Source organism: Drosophila subobscura, chromosome E (assembly GCF_008121235.1).
Source record: "Drosophila subobscura isolate 14011-0131.10 chromosome E, UCBerk_Dsub_1.0, whole genome shotgun sequence".
Taxonomy (NCBI): Eukaryota; Metazoa; Arthropoda; class Insecta; order Diptera; family Drosophilidae; genus Drosophila; species Drosophila subobscura.
In genome coordinates this window covers 11,480,639-11,493,784 of record NC_048531.1, presented here as the reverse complement: position 1 = coordinate 11,493,784, position 13,146 = coordinate 11,480,639, and the positions used below count along the sequence as shown (strand labels likewise).

General features: G+C 46.2%; 1 protein-coding gene across 3 annotated transcripts in view; it reads right to left on the bottom strand.

Annotated features, from left to right (window-relative positions):
• The window catches only part of LOC117892458 (tubulointerstitial nephritis antigen-like), a 28,270-nt gene that overhangs the window by 14,605 nt on the left and 519 nt on the right, over positions 1 to 13,146 (bottom strand). The window contains exons 1-4 of one of the 3 annotated variants that reach the window (XM_034798708.1): positions 3,468 to 3,613; positions 1,870 to 2,077; positions 822 to 1,807; positions 604 to 758 (exon numbers count right to left, since the gene is read on the bottom strand). In XM_034798708.1, the coding sequence (XP_034654599.1) occupies positions 615 to 758; positions 822 to 1,807; positions 1,870 to 2,032 (1,293 nt within the window). In that variant the 5' untranslated portion in view covers positions 2,033 to 2,077; positions 3,468 to 3,613 and the 3' untranslated portion in view covers positions 604 to 614. Of the gene's footprint in view, positions 1 to 48; positions 759 to 821; positions 1,808 to 1,869; positions 2,078 to 3,467; positions 3,614 to 13,146 lie in introns of those variants that run through there. The other 2 variants (XM_034798707.1, XM_034798709.1) reach the window with 2 other exon arrangements.

The window sequence follows — 13,146 nt, the reverse complement described above, 5'->3', positions numbered from 1 at the left end:
TCAGCACTCAGCACTCGGCACTCAGAATGAATCAAAACTCCGCGGCGGTAAACATGTAAAGTAATTCGTTTATTACAAATATATAAGCCGAACATATTCCTTAGGGCCATCGATCAGTTAACTTAGCTTCCATTTACAATACATGATGGGCGTGGTGGGCTCGCTAGTATCCTTCAGACACTCTCGCTGATCCAATTCGTCCTTCAATCACATGCGCTGCTCGGCGGCAGGGGCAGGGGTACGTTCTTGTTTTGTTGTGGCAGTATCAGGGTATGGATTGGACGTGGTGTTGACTGGTTAATGTGGCAGTTTCGTGTTGCATATGGACGCCCCTTACCCGTCTTCTAGTCCTGTTTAGTGGGTGAGGGAACAAGTGGTTAGGGCTGGGTCCGTGAACGGGAACGGGAACGGGGCGCGGCGGTGGTTGGGCAGTTAACTTGTGCGTTCGCGCATCTTAAAGCTAATCATTTTAGTAACTAGGTTCTAGCATAAACTTTACAAATACAGAAGCGCCTAATTCACTTTGAGTGCCATAGCAATGGAAAATTTTTGAAGCATGAGATAAATTTGTTTTCATTTCTGCATAGCTCGAGATTACTCGTGGGAGGCGGCGTCTATGCCGACTTCACGTTGTAGTAGTTGTAGACGTATGGCCAGGAGGCCAGCACGTAGTCCTCGATGCCGGACTCGTTGGAGCCGCGCAGGATGCGGAAGTATCCCCGCTCACCCCACCAGGGACCCCAGGAGTTGGCAGCGATCTGGTCAACGAAATTAAATCAGTCATAAGGATAAGCTATGAAGGATCATGTGGGGACACTCACCCAATACTTGTCGCCGTTGTGCTCCTCACCCCAGCCGACCAGCTTCACCGAGTGGAAGCCAGTGGGAGCGCCTCGGTTGGCAGCCGTCTGGCGATAGACTCCGCTCGAGTATGAGAAGAAGTCCCTGTATACACGCATGGTGGCCTGGACGGGGCCAGAGTGGTAGATCTCCGCCATGATGTCAGACTCGCGGTTCAGGGTGTAGGCGGGGCCCACCGTGTAGAAGCTGTCCCGATCCACATTTGCCGAGGGACGGCAGCCGTTGGCCTTCAGCGAGCGGCTGTTGTGGCGGATCTTGCAGGCATCGCGGTGCTGGGTGTAGGGATAGCAGCTCTCGTCGACGACTCCCTTCTTGTGCAGATAGCGCCAAGCGGCGTCCAGGTGACCGCCCTCGCAGCCTTGCTGGCGGCGCGTGCAGGACAGGATGTTCTGGGCGGAGAGCTGGACAGCCTCCTTGCCTTTGCTTTGAATGGCGAAGCGGTCGCTGGCCACCGAGGTGGTGGACAGCACCCAAGAGGAGCCGCACCAGCCCTGGTCGGGCACCTCCGAGATGTAGCTGGACCACTTCTCGACTGCATTAAAGGCGGGGGGTAGGCCCTCGGTGGGATTCGTCAGCCTGCTCATGGCCTTGACGCGGTAGGTGGGCTCCTTGGTGCCCAGGCGCAGGCGCAGACCCTCGCTGTACTTGTGTCCCCACCACTCGTCGTACTTGCGGGCGGACCAGCCCAGGTGATGGATCGTGTTGATGCTGTGGATGATCGACTCGTCGGTCAGGCAGAGCTCCTGGTCGCACTGCACACGGCCGCCATCTAGGCAACGGCACTCGTTGCAGTTGTCCCACGTGCTGTTGTATTTGCTGAAATAGACGCCGTTGTGCAGGCAGGTGACCAAGGGATCCGCCTCCCCAAAGCAGAAGGAGCGATAATCGGGGCAGCAGTCGCCGGCGTCGTCTCGGTCGCAGAACTCATCACAGTAGCACAGGGTGGCTGTGGGCAAGGCGAATGTTTAGCTTACCTGGAGGGGAAGAGAACATACAGGAGGAACTTACTCGAGATGGGCAGCGAGCAGCCGTCGTGCCGATCCTTGCAGCATGTGTTGCGCACGGCGCAGTAGGGGCCCGGATAGTCCAGCTTCAATGTGTGGTCAAAGGCTTGGGCCAGACCCAACAGCAGGGCCAGCAGGCCCACCACCTGGGCGCACTTGACAGTCATGTCTGAGTCCTGCACTGGAAGGCGTGGGGCTGTAGACTTTCACAGCTGAAATGAAGCGAATGGCACAGGGAACACCGTCAGTATATCTTATCGCACATTTTGCATACGAATCTAGATAAGGGGTCTGCAATTTGCCAGCAATTAGCAGCCCCGATCTTAATCTCAGTTGCTATCATCGCCACTCGGAATACCTGAAATTCCGCGGATGTACAACGCATACGACCCGTGCAACGGCAAAAAAACGGAAATTAGGCAAATGAGAAAAACTTGAAACTTGTTTAATCAATTTATCTATCTGCATATACATGTATGTCTTTTGTGGAGAGCGAAATCCTCTTTGTGGGATTTATTCCCGCTCATCAGGCATTCATTCGCCGTTCACTGGGGGGACGGGCAAAGCGAAGAATGAACTCAAACAGTTATCTCCTCTATATGCGTATATTCTGATGACGTCAGCTGGTTTGTACAAGTCCAACGGCATTGTAAAAAAGCGTTTTTGTTTTTAATATTTATGCTTGTTTTGTATCTAAATTTTGCGCTCACTCAATCGAAAACTCCAAAGGCAGAATCTGCCTTGGAAGCGCCCCTTTTATATTTTTGTATTTTTCGTTGGTGATAATTCTGGGATTCGGGCAGACGAAGAACACATTAAACTTGTTTATCCGAAGAACAGAAACAGCAACAGAACAGAACTCGAAGACGAATCAGAAACCGAGTTTCATAAATAAATGCAAATTGCAAATAGATTTTCCTGTTTCGCCTGTTGACGGTGCTGGGTTTGGTGCGCATAGCCATAGCCATAGCCTGGCTAACAGCTGAGTTGTCAGCAATTTTATTGAGTGCCATCAGGTCTATTCAATTAAAGCGATTCGGGTATAAATAGCGGCTGAATCATGGGTATCGAAGGTGCTCAAACATTTTGTCTAAATCTCTCCTACTCATCCCCACCACACCCCCCATGGTTATTGTTCCATTCCGTCTTTTTGATGGTGGTATTATTTTTCGGGGTTTGCTAATGCTGAACCCGTTTTTAATTTAGTGATAATTAATCTGAAAGTTTGAGTTGATAATTAATTGCCAATTGGCCATAAAGTTGGCGTGAATAGCCAAGAATTGAATTGTCGCAGTGGGAGCTCTGACGAAATGGATCTTTAATTAGAAACGAAAGGTTCGTTGATGGCCAAAATATTTGCCAAACTCTGGCTGGTCAAACAAAGCACCGTAAAGATAATAATTCACAGTAAGTTTCGTCTTCGGTGGAGAGCAGTCGAGAACCTCTTCTTATATCATCCCCTGGTATCCCCTGGTGGGTTCACAAATATTGACTGTCGTGCTCAATTTCCTGCATATTTGATTCCAAATTCGGCTTGGCACAGCGGTTTTTATTTTGTTTTTGGCAAACAAACTTGAGCTCTTTATCCGTACGCATACTAACATTATTTTGAAAACTCTGCACAATTGAAATGAAACTCGCACACTTTGGGGATCCGAAAAATCGTAACTGGTGTGGGTATAGTTCGTATTTCCTTATCGCGTTGTTCTGACTCCGATCGCGGCTCGCTGCTGACTGATTTCAGTTAGAATTATTGGCCACCACCAAACGTAGCTGCTGTTGGGGCTGCTGCCTGCTGCTGCTTCTGTTATTGTTGCTGCCGGCAGCGCTGCGCAGCGCTCGAGTGCCTGCGCAAGCTGTATAGATACAAGGTGAGGCATTCCCCGGCGATCGCATTTACACGCCAAAAAGCTTATTGCGACTAGCTGCGAGGGCCTCACCTCGTTACAATGCACTTTGGCGGCGCTGCGTGGGTGGAGGCTGTGAGAGAGATGGCCACAAACAGAAGCAGCAAGAGAGAGAGAGGAAGTGAGAGCGTGCTGTTACCGTTATGTTAACTGGGACCGCGTCAAGGTATTTTGGGGGGCAAAATGTTTGCCCGAATTTGGCAACTGTCGTCACCATGAAAGCAGAGAGAGAGAGAGAGAGAGTGAGCGAGGGAGAGACAGTGGCCTATGTTACTGTTACTCTGTGGCGTGTGTGGGTGTGTGTGCTTAGTATTCCTCTCGCTGGGCACGGATATGATATGGCAAGCAACCCACCTATAAGGTCAGAGATCATTAAGAGCCAAAAGTATGTGCAAATTCCTGAGCGAATTTTTGTGCGCAGTTCTTTCTGTTTGGCTTGCTGTTATCTAGTAGCGAAATTGATAAGACTTGTGATAATTGGATCCAATTCGGGTTCAAGGCCGTCAACAAATAAATCGAATTAATTCTAATTTGTCAGCTGGTTTGAAATTGATACACTCTCATCGATTCGATACTGTCAATCACTTAGAGCTATCTGCTCAGATTTGCAAACTGATATCCAGAAATGATATCTCTGTCCCATTTGCTGAGGATGTGATCATCGCTAATCTGTCTGCCAATTCACTTGACACCGATGGGCTGCTTCTGCATTTCGCATAACAATCATCCAGCGATTCGCAATTGCAAATTTCAGACGCCCCCAGTACAGTTAACCGAGTTTTCTCGTCGCCTGGGGATTAACCATTGGGGGCGGCTATCGCTGAAAGCGATACGACGCCAACAATGCCGTCAGTAGCTATTTGTTTACCGATGAGCCGCTCGGAGTGTCTCAATGAATGTGAATACGGTGAATGAATCGCCGGAGAATCCGAGTTTCACCAAAGAATTCCAAATGCTAACAGGAAGTAACATTCCCAAGTGCCACCTCCCCGCTTGACCGTGAGTCATAATCGCAAATTATTTGCTTTAAATATCGAAAATAATAGAGAAGACGAAGTGAATCATGTCGTTGATCCAGAGTCGGCTGAGTAAACAAGCCCTACAAGAAATAGGCCAAAACATTAGCGGAGATAATTAAAAAGCAAAGCCTCCAGCTCTGAATGGGGAACAAATCGGACTACAATGTGTGAAATAAAGCCATCAGACGACATTAAGTCGCTCTGTCGCCTCGAAACATGATTTGCATGACATTAAACTCGGATTTTACGAGCGATTTCTGTCCGTCAGGGCAGGCCGGCTCCAGCCGAATTACGATCTCTGGCCGAATGCGGACAAAGGCCTAATGCCAGCCAGCCATGGAGAGATTGATGGAAACCACATACACAAATGGGAATAAATGCCTCGAAAGCGAAAAATTCAAGTAATTCCCCTTTCTCCATGCTACATTTGTGTCTTATCTGATTAATTATTCCGAAAAAGATTACTTAGTTTTGTCACTAAGACAGATGATATAGGACGTTAAAGGGGAGGTGCAGCTTGTAAGATTTAGTTAGTTACACTGAAATTAAATGACTAATGGATGCTCGTATGTGTGAGTGATTGCTGACACGATGTGACGATACCCATTGGGATTGCAATTCAATCGAACGTGACACGCTGATGACAATCTATTCCATGAGTTCGTCGTTCAATAAAGTCATTAAGACGTCATTCGATGGAGTGAATGAAATGCCTGGCTTATCATCGCCTATGCCTGACATTAACTGGCCAATCAATTAGCGGATATTTATACATAATTATGCCACTATTTAATTGACTCCCTGATTAGCATTATGTGTGCTGTGGCCAAAAGCGTTTTATTGGTATTCTGGCAGTACACACTGGCATACCAAAGTGCTGAAGTCATGCGCCGATATGCTTATGAATCGACCACTCCAAACACTCCAACTCACATCCAATCATCCAATCATCCAATGCGGAAGACCAAGACCAAGACCCAGCCCCATCAGGGGAGGGACACTTGGCACACGAAAGTAGTTCAAGTACAGCCCCAAAGCAATGCCGACCGCAACCGAGTCGTGTATGTAAGAGTATGTAACTTCCTTATCACAGATGTTATCGACCGAGTTTACAGTGTTCAATTTGGGGACAGATTCATTGTTTCGTCACACGCCCTGCTGCTGATAGGTGATGGCGGTCTGGGTGTGTGGGTGGCAGAGCGGAGCTTTTTGGGGAACTTGGAAAGTTTTCGCATAAACCGCAAGACATCCCAATGAATGCCAGTTTATTGTCTATAAAGTTGCGAATGGAATATCAATCAATTCCGCGTCATCGAATAGCAATCTTTGAATTAGTAAACCTTCAGCATATTTTCGTTTTATCGGGTTTCGTTGGCCCCACAATATTTTCCCAAAATGAATATCGCTCGTTTCCGAATCAAATGAATTGCATGGTAAACAAAATGGTGAAATTCATTAAGATTTTCCAAGGCAATGTCTCCTGTAGATTTTCACATTCCTCGTTCATTAAAAAAGTTTATTTATTTTCTTGATTCTTTTAACGGGCTTTTGTCTTTGTTTAAACGCCAATGCAAATGGGAATTTTGAACTTGTTGATGAAACCATTATGGAATTATAAACAAGAACCAATTGCATTCTTCTCCTTGATTGTCAGGGTCTGCATCTCCGTCTCTACTGGCTAAATTTGCAACCTTGGGCTTATTGATTGGATGCACTTTTCGGCATTTTTCTTGAGAATTCCACTCTTCACAATTACACGGAAATTTCGTCTAGGTATGCGAAATATTTCTCGCGTCCCAATTTCACTGCCGATTGGGATCTTGCGGGTGCAGACAAACGCGAACTTTGACTGCGCATTGAATCAATATGTTTTCAAGGTTGAGGCTCCTCCATTTGGCACGCTATACTCGCATCCAAAATTTGGGGATGTGCTTGATGCTGGTCAGGTTATGACGAAATCGAATTGGCTCGTCACTCCCTGAGTTACTGACTACCGTCTGGCTGACTGACTGACTGACTGACTGGAAGTGTGAAGACCACAAACCCAATTGAATAAATTTCACACTGTAATTTGGACAATTTTGTGTTTTTCGTGTCGGCAGCCACAAACAAGACATAAAACGCGCTCCCATGGACAAGGGTGGCGGAGCGGGTCAGCGAGCAATAAAAGACATATTTTTTTTGGCATATTTGTTTAATATTTCAAATTGTCGATTCGTTTCAATTACACTTCAATTGCTTCGGACTTCGAGTGCAGGGAGGTTCGTCTCTTCTTTCTGTTTTGGCTTTATGCAATTGAAATACTCGAAGTTTTTGTACGATTGTCTGACATTGAAAGCGAATTATTATATTAATTTTAATATCAAAAGACGACAGAGGTGTCGGGCATATTGAATGCGCGCAAGACTTGCCGATTCGCTCACCAGCTTTTATTTATTTATGCGAGTGCAGACAAAGTGCTTGGAATTTGACAGTTTGACAATTGGTTTATTATTGCCGGCTGCTTGAGAGCCAATTTATTGATCAGTTTCGGTTTCTGTTTCTGTTTCTGTTCCGGGTGTAGCCACAGCTACAGCCACAGACCCACCTCACTTTTCCTATCCAGGCGCCACCACACCCCATCCGATGGTTAATTTATTTCCCATTTCTATTGTCTCCAGTTACAATTTACTACTCGTACAAGGGAAGACTGTAAATTATACCCTGATTCCGATTTATACCCCTAGACACATATCAGCTAATCGCATAGATTAGCCGATCGGGTAATTAGTCTATTTTTATCAGCTTATTCCAGCTGCTAATTTTAAAACGTTAGCAAACACTTTCCGCCCACGTCATTGTTTAATGGTCTTGGCCATTGGCTATGGAATATTCACGGCTAACTGAAGGATATTTATGTACATTTCTGACAATCGGTCGGCGCGCCAAGCAGGGCATCAGATTCTCACGGCTCATTTAGCTAGAAATTTGGAATATGCTGGCCGGCACTTGATTGGTTCTAGCCCTGAATGCGAAACACTTAGTCATCCATATGAGGTCTTGCGAATAGTAATATAATGGTGAATTCCCCAGTAAGCAATAGGCTAGGCAGAAACGAATTTATATTTTTATTTGTTATATATTTCGAGGACAGAACTAACCACATGGAATTTTAGTGTCTCTCCCCTTGTGGCACTTGCCAATAGAAGACACACGTGCTGGGATCGCCTGGGTCCACTCATTTGCGCATCGCTTGAACAATCAGACGTAATACTTATTTATTTGGCAGAAAAACATTTCCCTGTTTATGCCATAATATGTTTATTAAAAATTGTAAGCCAAATAAAGCCAGTGCCAATGGATATTTGGATATTTAGATATTTCGGCTGTTGCTTACGTATTTTCATTCTTCTCCAGCCCCCTCCCCGATGCGATGGCAAACGAAGATACACAAATTGAAATTGTTTTTCTTTGGCAGTGGCTCTGCTCTGGCTCTGCCTCTGCCCATTGTTGATAATTAATAATTCGCTCATCGAAAACAATTCTTGGCGCTTAAGGGGCTTGGGGATTGGATCGGAATAGGGGCAATGTGTAATCGTCTATATTTAGCGGCAGTCGTCGTCGTGCCAGTATTGGCGTTGCAGGTTGCTGCTACCCCACCTCGACAGGTTTACCTGTACTCAAACATTGCACTCGAACGCCCCCACGGGACTTAGTGGCTGTATTTTTCGGCATGTGTGCAGCTAGCGCAGTAATTATAATACTTGACAGACAGACAAGACAGAGAGCTCCGACGGAGACCGAGTCAAGAGCCACCAAATTAGGCGGCTTGTCAATCAATCAACCAATCACCATTCATCAAGTCAAAAAGGTGAATCCACACACTCAGAATTCCAGTTCAATATGCATTATATAAGAAGAAAAGCGAGATCAGATGTTTTCAAGGCTGTTCCACAAGTCGTAACATATCTGTTGGGAGAACAAGGCCCTCAAGCATAGTATTGCGAGACCTGACCCAATCCTCATTTCTCGCACCTTAACACCGCGCGCCAAGTCATTCCTCAATAGCTCGCTGCTATAACTGTTTGGGAATTGCTAGCAGCACAATTCCCCCACTAGTCGCTTGATAGCTACCGCCTGGTCCGTTCGGCGCTCTGCTCCATTCTGTTCTGCTGAGTAGTCGAGTTTTTATGGGATTTTCTTGCTGTTGATTTATGTATGTGGTTGCTTGGGGGCCCTTTGTTTATGGTTGGCGTCTTGTTTGCGTATTTAATTTTCGCCTTTGTCGCTGTGGTAGCACTCAAGTTAAATGCCTCCCGCATAAAAGTCGCTCCTAAACTGTTGCAGCAAAGGAAACAGAAATAAACACTGAAAGAGCCCATTAAGTGGGCCTGACTTTGTATCGATCGCTCGATAATAGTTTTGGGATTATATAATCCCAGCTATATAACATCTGCAGAACTGCATTCGTTATTAATTGTAGTGCATGTGCTTATTGTAGTGACAAATGCTTTAATTATATTCAGAGCAGAGTAAATGCTTTCGATACGGTTTGCCCCATATTTAAACGCCTACGGTCTCTTGGGCATCGACCGGGCCAGTGGGACAAGTCTGGTATCTCCCATCTAGGCAGCCGAGCCGCCCTGCCGCCCTGCCCCCCGGCCAGGCCTGGCTCTCGCTTCGCCTCGTTGTGAGACATTCGAACTTACAGCTGAATCGGAATCTGAGTCTAGATCTGAATGTTATACAAGCACTTGTCTGTACTCCAGACGTACAGCCGGCGCGGCGTTGGTGTCAGCCGTTCGGGAACTTATAAATAGCGGACTTTGGTTCTGAATTTCTGATTTTGTCTGTGATTCGCATGACGAACTATTTCTTGGCACTTTCCTCTGTACGCCCATCAACCGAAAAAGGTAGCAAAGTTATGGGCCACAGCGAAAGGTGATTTATTTTGGGCTCAGCATTGTTGAAAATGTATTCGTGTTTTTATTGCTTTACAATGGGCAAATATCATCTGTTTGCCAGAACAAAGTACTTTTACTTTTTGGCAGGCAATTATATTTAAATTTAGAAAGGCTTTCCATCTGTGAAAGCCAAGTTGATCGTATGTGATTCCCCCATAAAAACTAGCCAGGAGCAAAAGGCTACCCATTGAAACCTCTACCAAAAAAAAGACACAGAGGGAAAAGAAACAATTGCTTGAATATTTGTTGTGGGATCATTTCGGGCTGAAAGTCATTGTCAATGCCAAATGCGAATCATTTGGCGTGCGATAGATACAAATGTGGCTGTGCCTGTGTCTGTGACTGTTTGTTGGTTTCGTGGATACGATTTTGTTGCGGCCTCATCCAATGTCAGTGACACTCGTAGTCCGTGTCAACGTCTGCACAACATGACAAGCCATTCGCTCATCGGCGTTAATGTGTATTGTATTGCCCACCGAATTAGAGGAAAAACATACACAGATATGTACATACATATGTATGGTATATTCAGTTGATTCATTGCGATGCTATTCAGATATAGATATGACGCGCCCCCAATGACTACCACCTCTTTGGGGCCGGGCTGGGACTGAGCTTGGCCAGAGCTCAACAATGTCGCCGCAATTGTTCTTTAGTTCATTTTTATTCCATTATTTTGCGCAGTTAGCCCGAAAAGTTTGTGTCATGTGAATGGCTGATATGTCATCATAAATTAATTGTTCCGAGCGCCCAAATTGCGGGGCGAATATTTGCTCAAACAATATTTACATGAGAGGGTTGAGTACTTGAGCGGAAAGTCGTACGTATTTATGTATCTATCTCATGGCTAGCCTTTGCTTGTCTCTCTTATCGGGCTGACAGCCAAAGTGACGGACAAACTAGTCCCCCCACCCCATTTGTCCATTCATTCATGAACTTTTATGGCTTCGCTCGAACTAACTATCGATCGATCGATCTATCTGACCGACTGTGTGTTTCACCTGCTGCGAGTTCAATTAGCATTCGATGCATAATTAAAGTGACAACAGAGTCGCCCTAGTGCTAGGGCGCCACTTTACCGCTCGGTGAGGTGTGAACTGCTAATGTGCCACAACTGTCGGAACAATGCCCAATCCGGCAGAGTGAGAAAAGCACACAGAGCGGGCAAACAGCGAGTGCCAAGTGTGCTGTGACGTCACTGGGATTCGCACTGGCAATGGAGCGGATCGATCGGTTCGGCTAATCAGTGGTGACGTCACTTGTCAACAGCGACAGCTGACAGCCGCCCAATGGTTAAGTGCATTTGCCATTTAGCGCCATTGAGCCGAGCCGGAGATTGGACTGGCTCTGATTGAATGGAATTCAATAAATCCGTTTTGAATGCATTGAAAGAAGATCGTGTTTCGCTCCGAACACAGCACATTCCATCAGTCAGAGAAAGGTCAGAGTTGATTGCATAGGTGTGTTATGGACAGTCGCAGTCGCGATAATAATAATTTTGATCGCAATAATAATTCTGAATCAATCACGAAAATATGCAAAGTTTGTTCGCCGCGACTCCATGAGCGTGTGTCAATTGCGAATAACTAAATGTGCACTTAACATATTTATCCACTACCCTCACACTCGTAGTCAACCGTCGCGAATAACCTTAAATGCCGAGAAATCTCAGTTAACAGTGCGTATGAGCCATATTGCAAAACGATGACGGAGCAGTCACCGCGGGTGCTGGCGGTGGGTGACGACTGTCTGAGGACGGTGTGTAAACTGCTTGTGATGCAATTTACATTTTAATTGCCGCATATTGAGTATCAGGGAACACAATCCATTTAAATGGCGCTGCGCCTGTGCCTCTGTCTGTGCCTCTGTCTGTGTCTGTGCCTAATGACAACGTCACGTTCCCCAGCACAGTGGTCACTCAATGCGAATGGCTTCTCATTGATCGCTTAATGCTCGCTTTCTGTGGCAAGCTGATTATGTAAATTATCCCAAGCTATTGTTCAATTTGATCAAAATGTAGGTGGTTAGGTGGGGGAGTGGGAGAAGATCTACACGAGTCGTAAAATCTTTGGGAATTATGTTAATGCAAATTAGGTAACCTGAGCAGCGCCCCACAACAATCGAAAGTATGGCAAAAGGCTGCGGCTTCCTTAACTAAGTAAGTTTCAAGTTTTGTGTAGGAAATAGTTAAGAGGTTTAACTTGCGAGAAGCTGGGCGTTTAACGTGCTTCACGGCTTGTCCAATGACCCCCCTGCCGACCCCACAAAGATAGACGCCAGTCCCATCCCCACTGAGAGACATGGATATGACATCACCTGGACAAGACCAGTAGCCACCATGACACGCTCACTCACTCACTCACTCACCTTCGTGAGGTATGCGTGTGTGTGTCTGCCTGTTTGCCAGGGGGAGGGCAAGGCAAGTGCCGGAACTGGACCGGACCGAACCGAACCGAACAGCCCGCTGATTGCGTGTTTGTGTCGAACAAAGAACAAAAACTAACCAAATTTATGGGATTAATGGATGCTAAGATACTCTTTGCCTGCCCTTTGGTGTTGTGTTACAGATTGCTCGACTTAGGAGCCGAGATTGCTGGCTGCTCTTCCTGCTCGCCCAAATTCTGGTTAACCTTAGGAACAAGATGGGCCAGACGACATTTAAATGCGAGTATTCATAGCCGATTCACAGCTGTTTTGCCACATGGATGGAGAGCGCATTGAAAAGTTCACTTCATCTAACATCTGAATCCCACTCGATCAAGTTCACGGTCAGTGGATCAAAATAAACAGAAACTACACAGGAAAAACACACATGTGCATCGCTCAGATAGGAATTCCAGCTCCACGTCGAACACAAGACGCAATCATCCAGCTGGCTATTTACATAGCAAACAATTGAATCCGGATACAAACATCGCTCGATATACATACCTCAGCCTGAGATACCTAAGAGTATCTCCCCCCGGTGCCCGACCTGATGATGGATTGCATTCGTGGCTGCTTTTTGGGTGAAATGCATCGTGTCGGCTGGCATTTGGCACGCCGTGACTTGGCTCCGCTTGGAAATCTCCCCGTATCGGGGTGAAGGCATCTGCACCCACGAAATGCCATCAGCACTTTTGGCTGACTGGATACTTGCTTCACTTTAAAGTAGCACACCGATGGATGGTAACTTTCTAGTGCGTCCTATGAAAAATGCAAGTTTTTCCTCAGATCGCATCGCAGATAACTGCCCAACCGAATTACCAAAGAGAGAGAGAGCGAGAGAGAGAAAATCTGCAGAAGAAGCCAAACGAAGTGGCTGTACTTTTGTCCTACCATAAACTTTGGTTTAATTCAACATGAACCCAACCCACAGAGAAAGGAGGCAAACACTTGAGTCATAAAGTGCTAAGTTAATCCATGTTTAAAA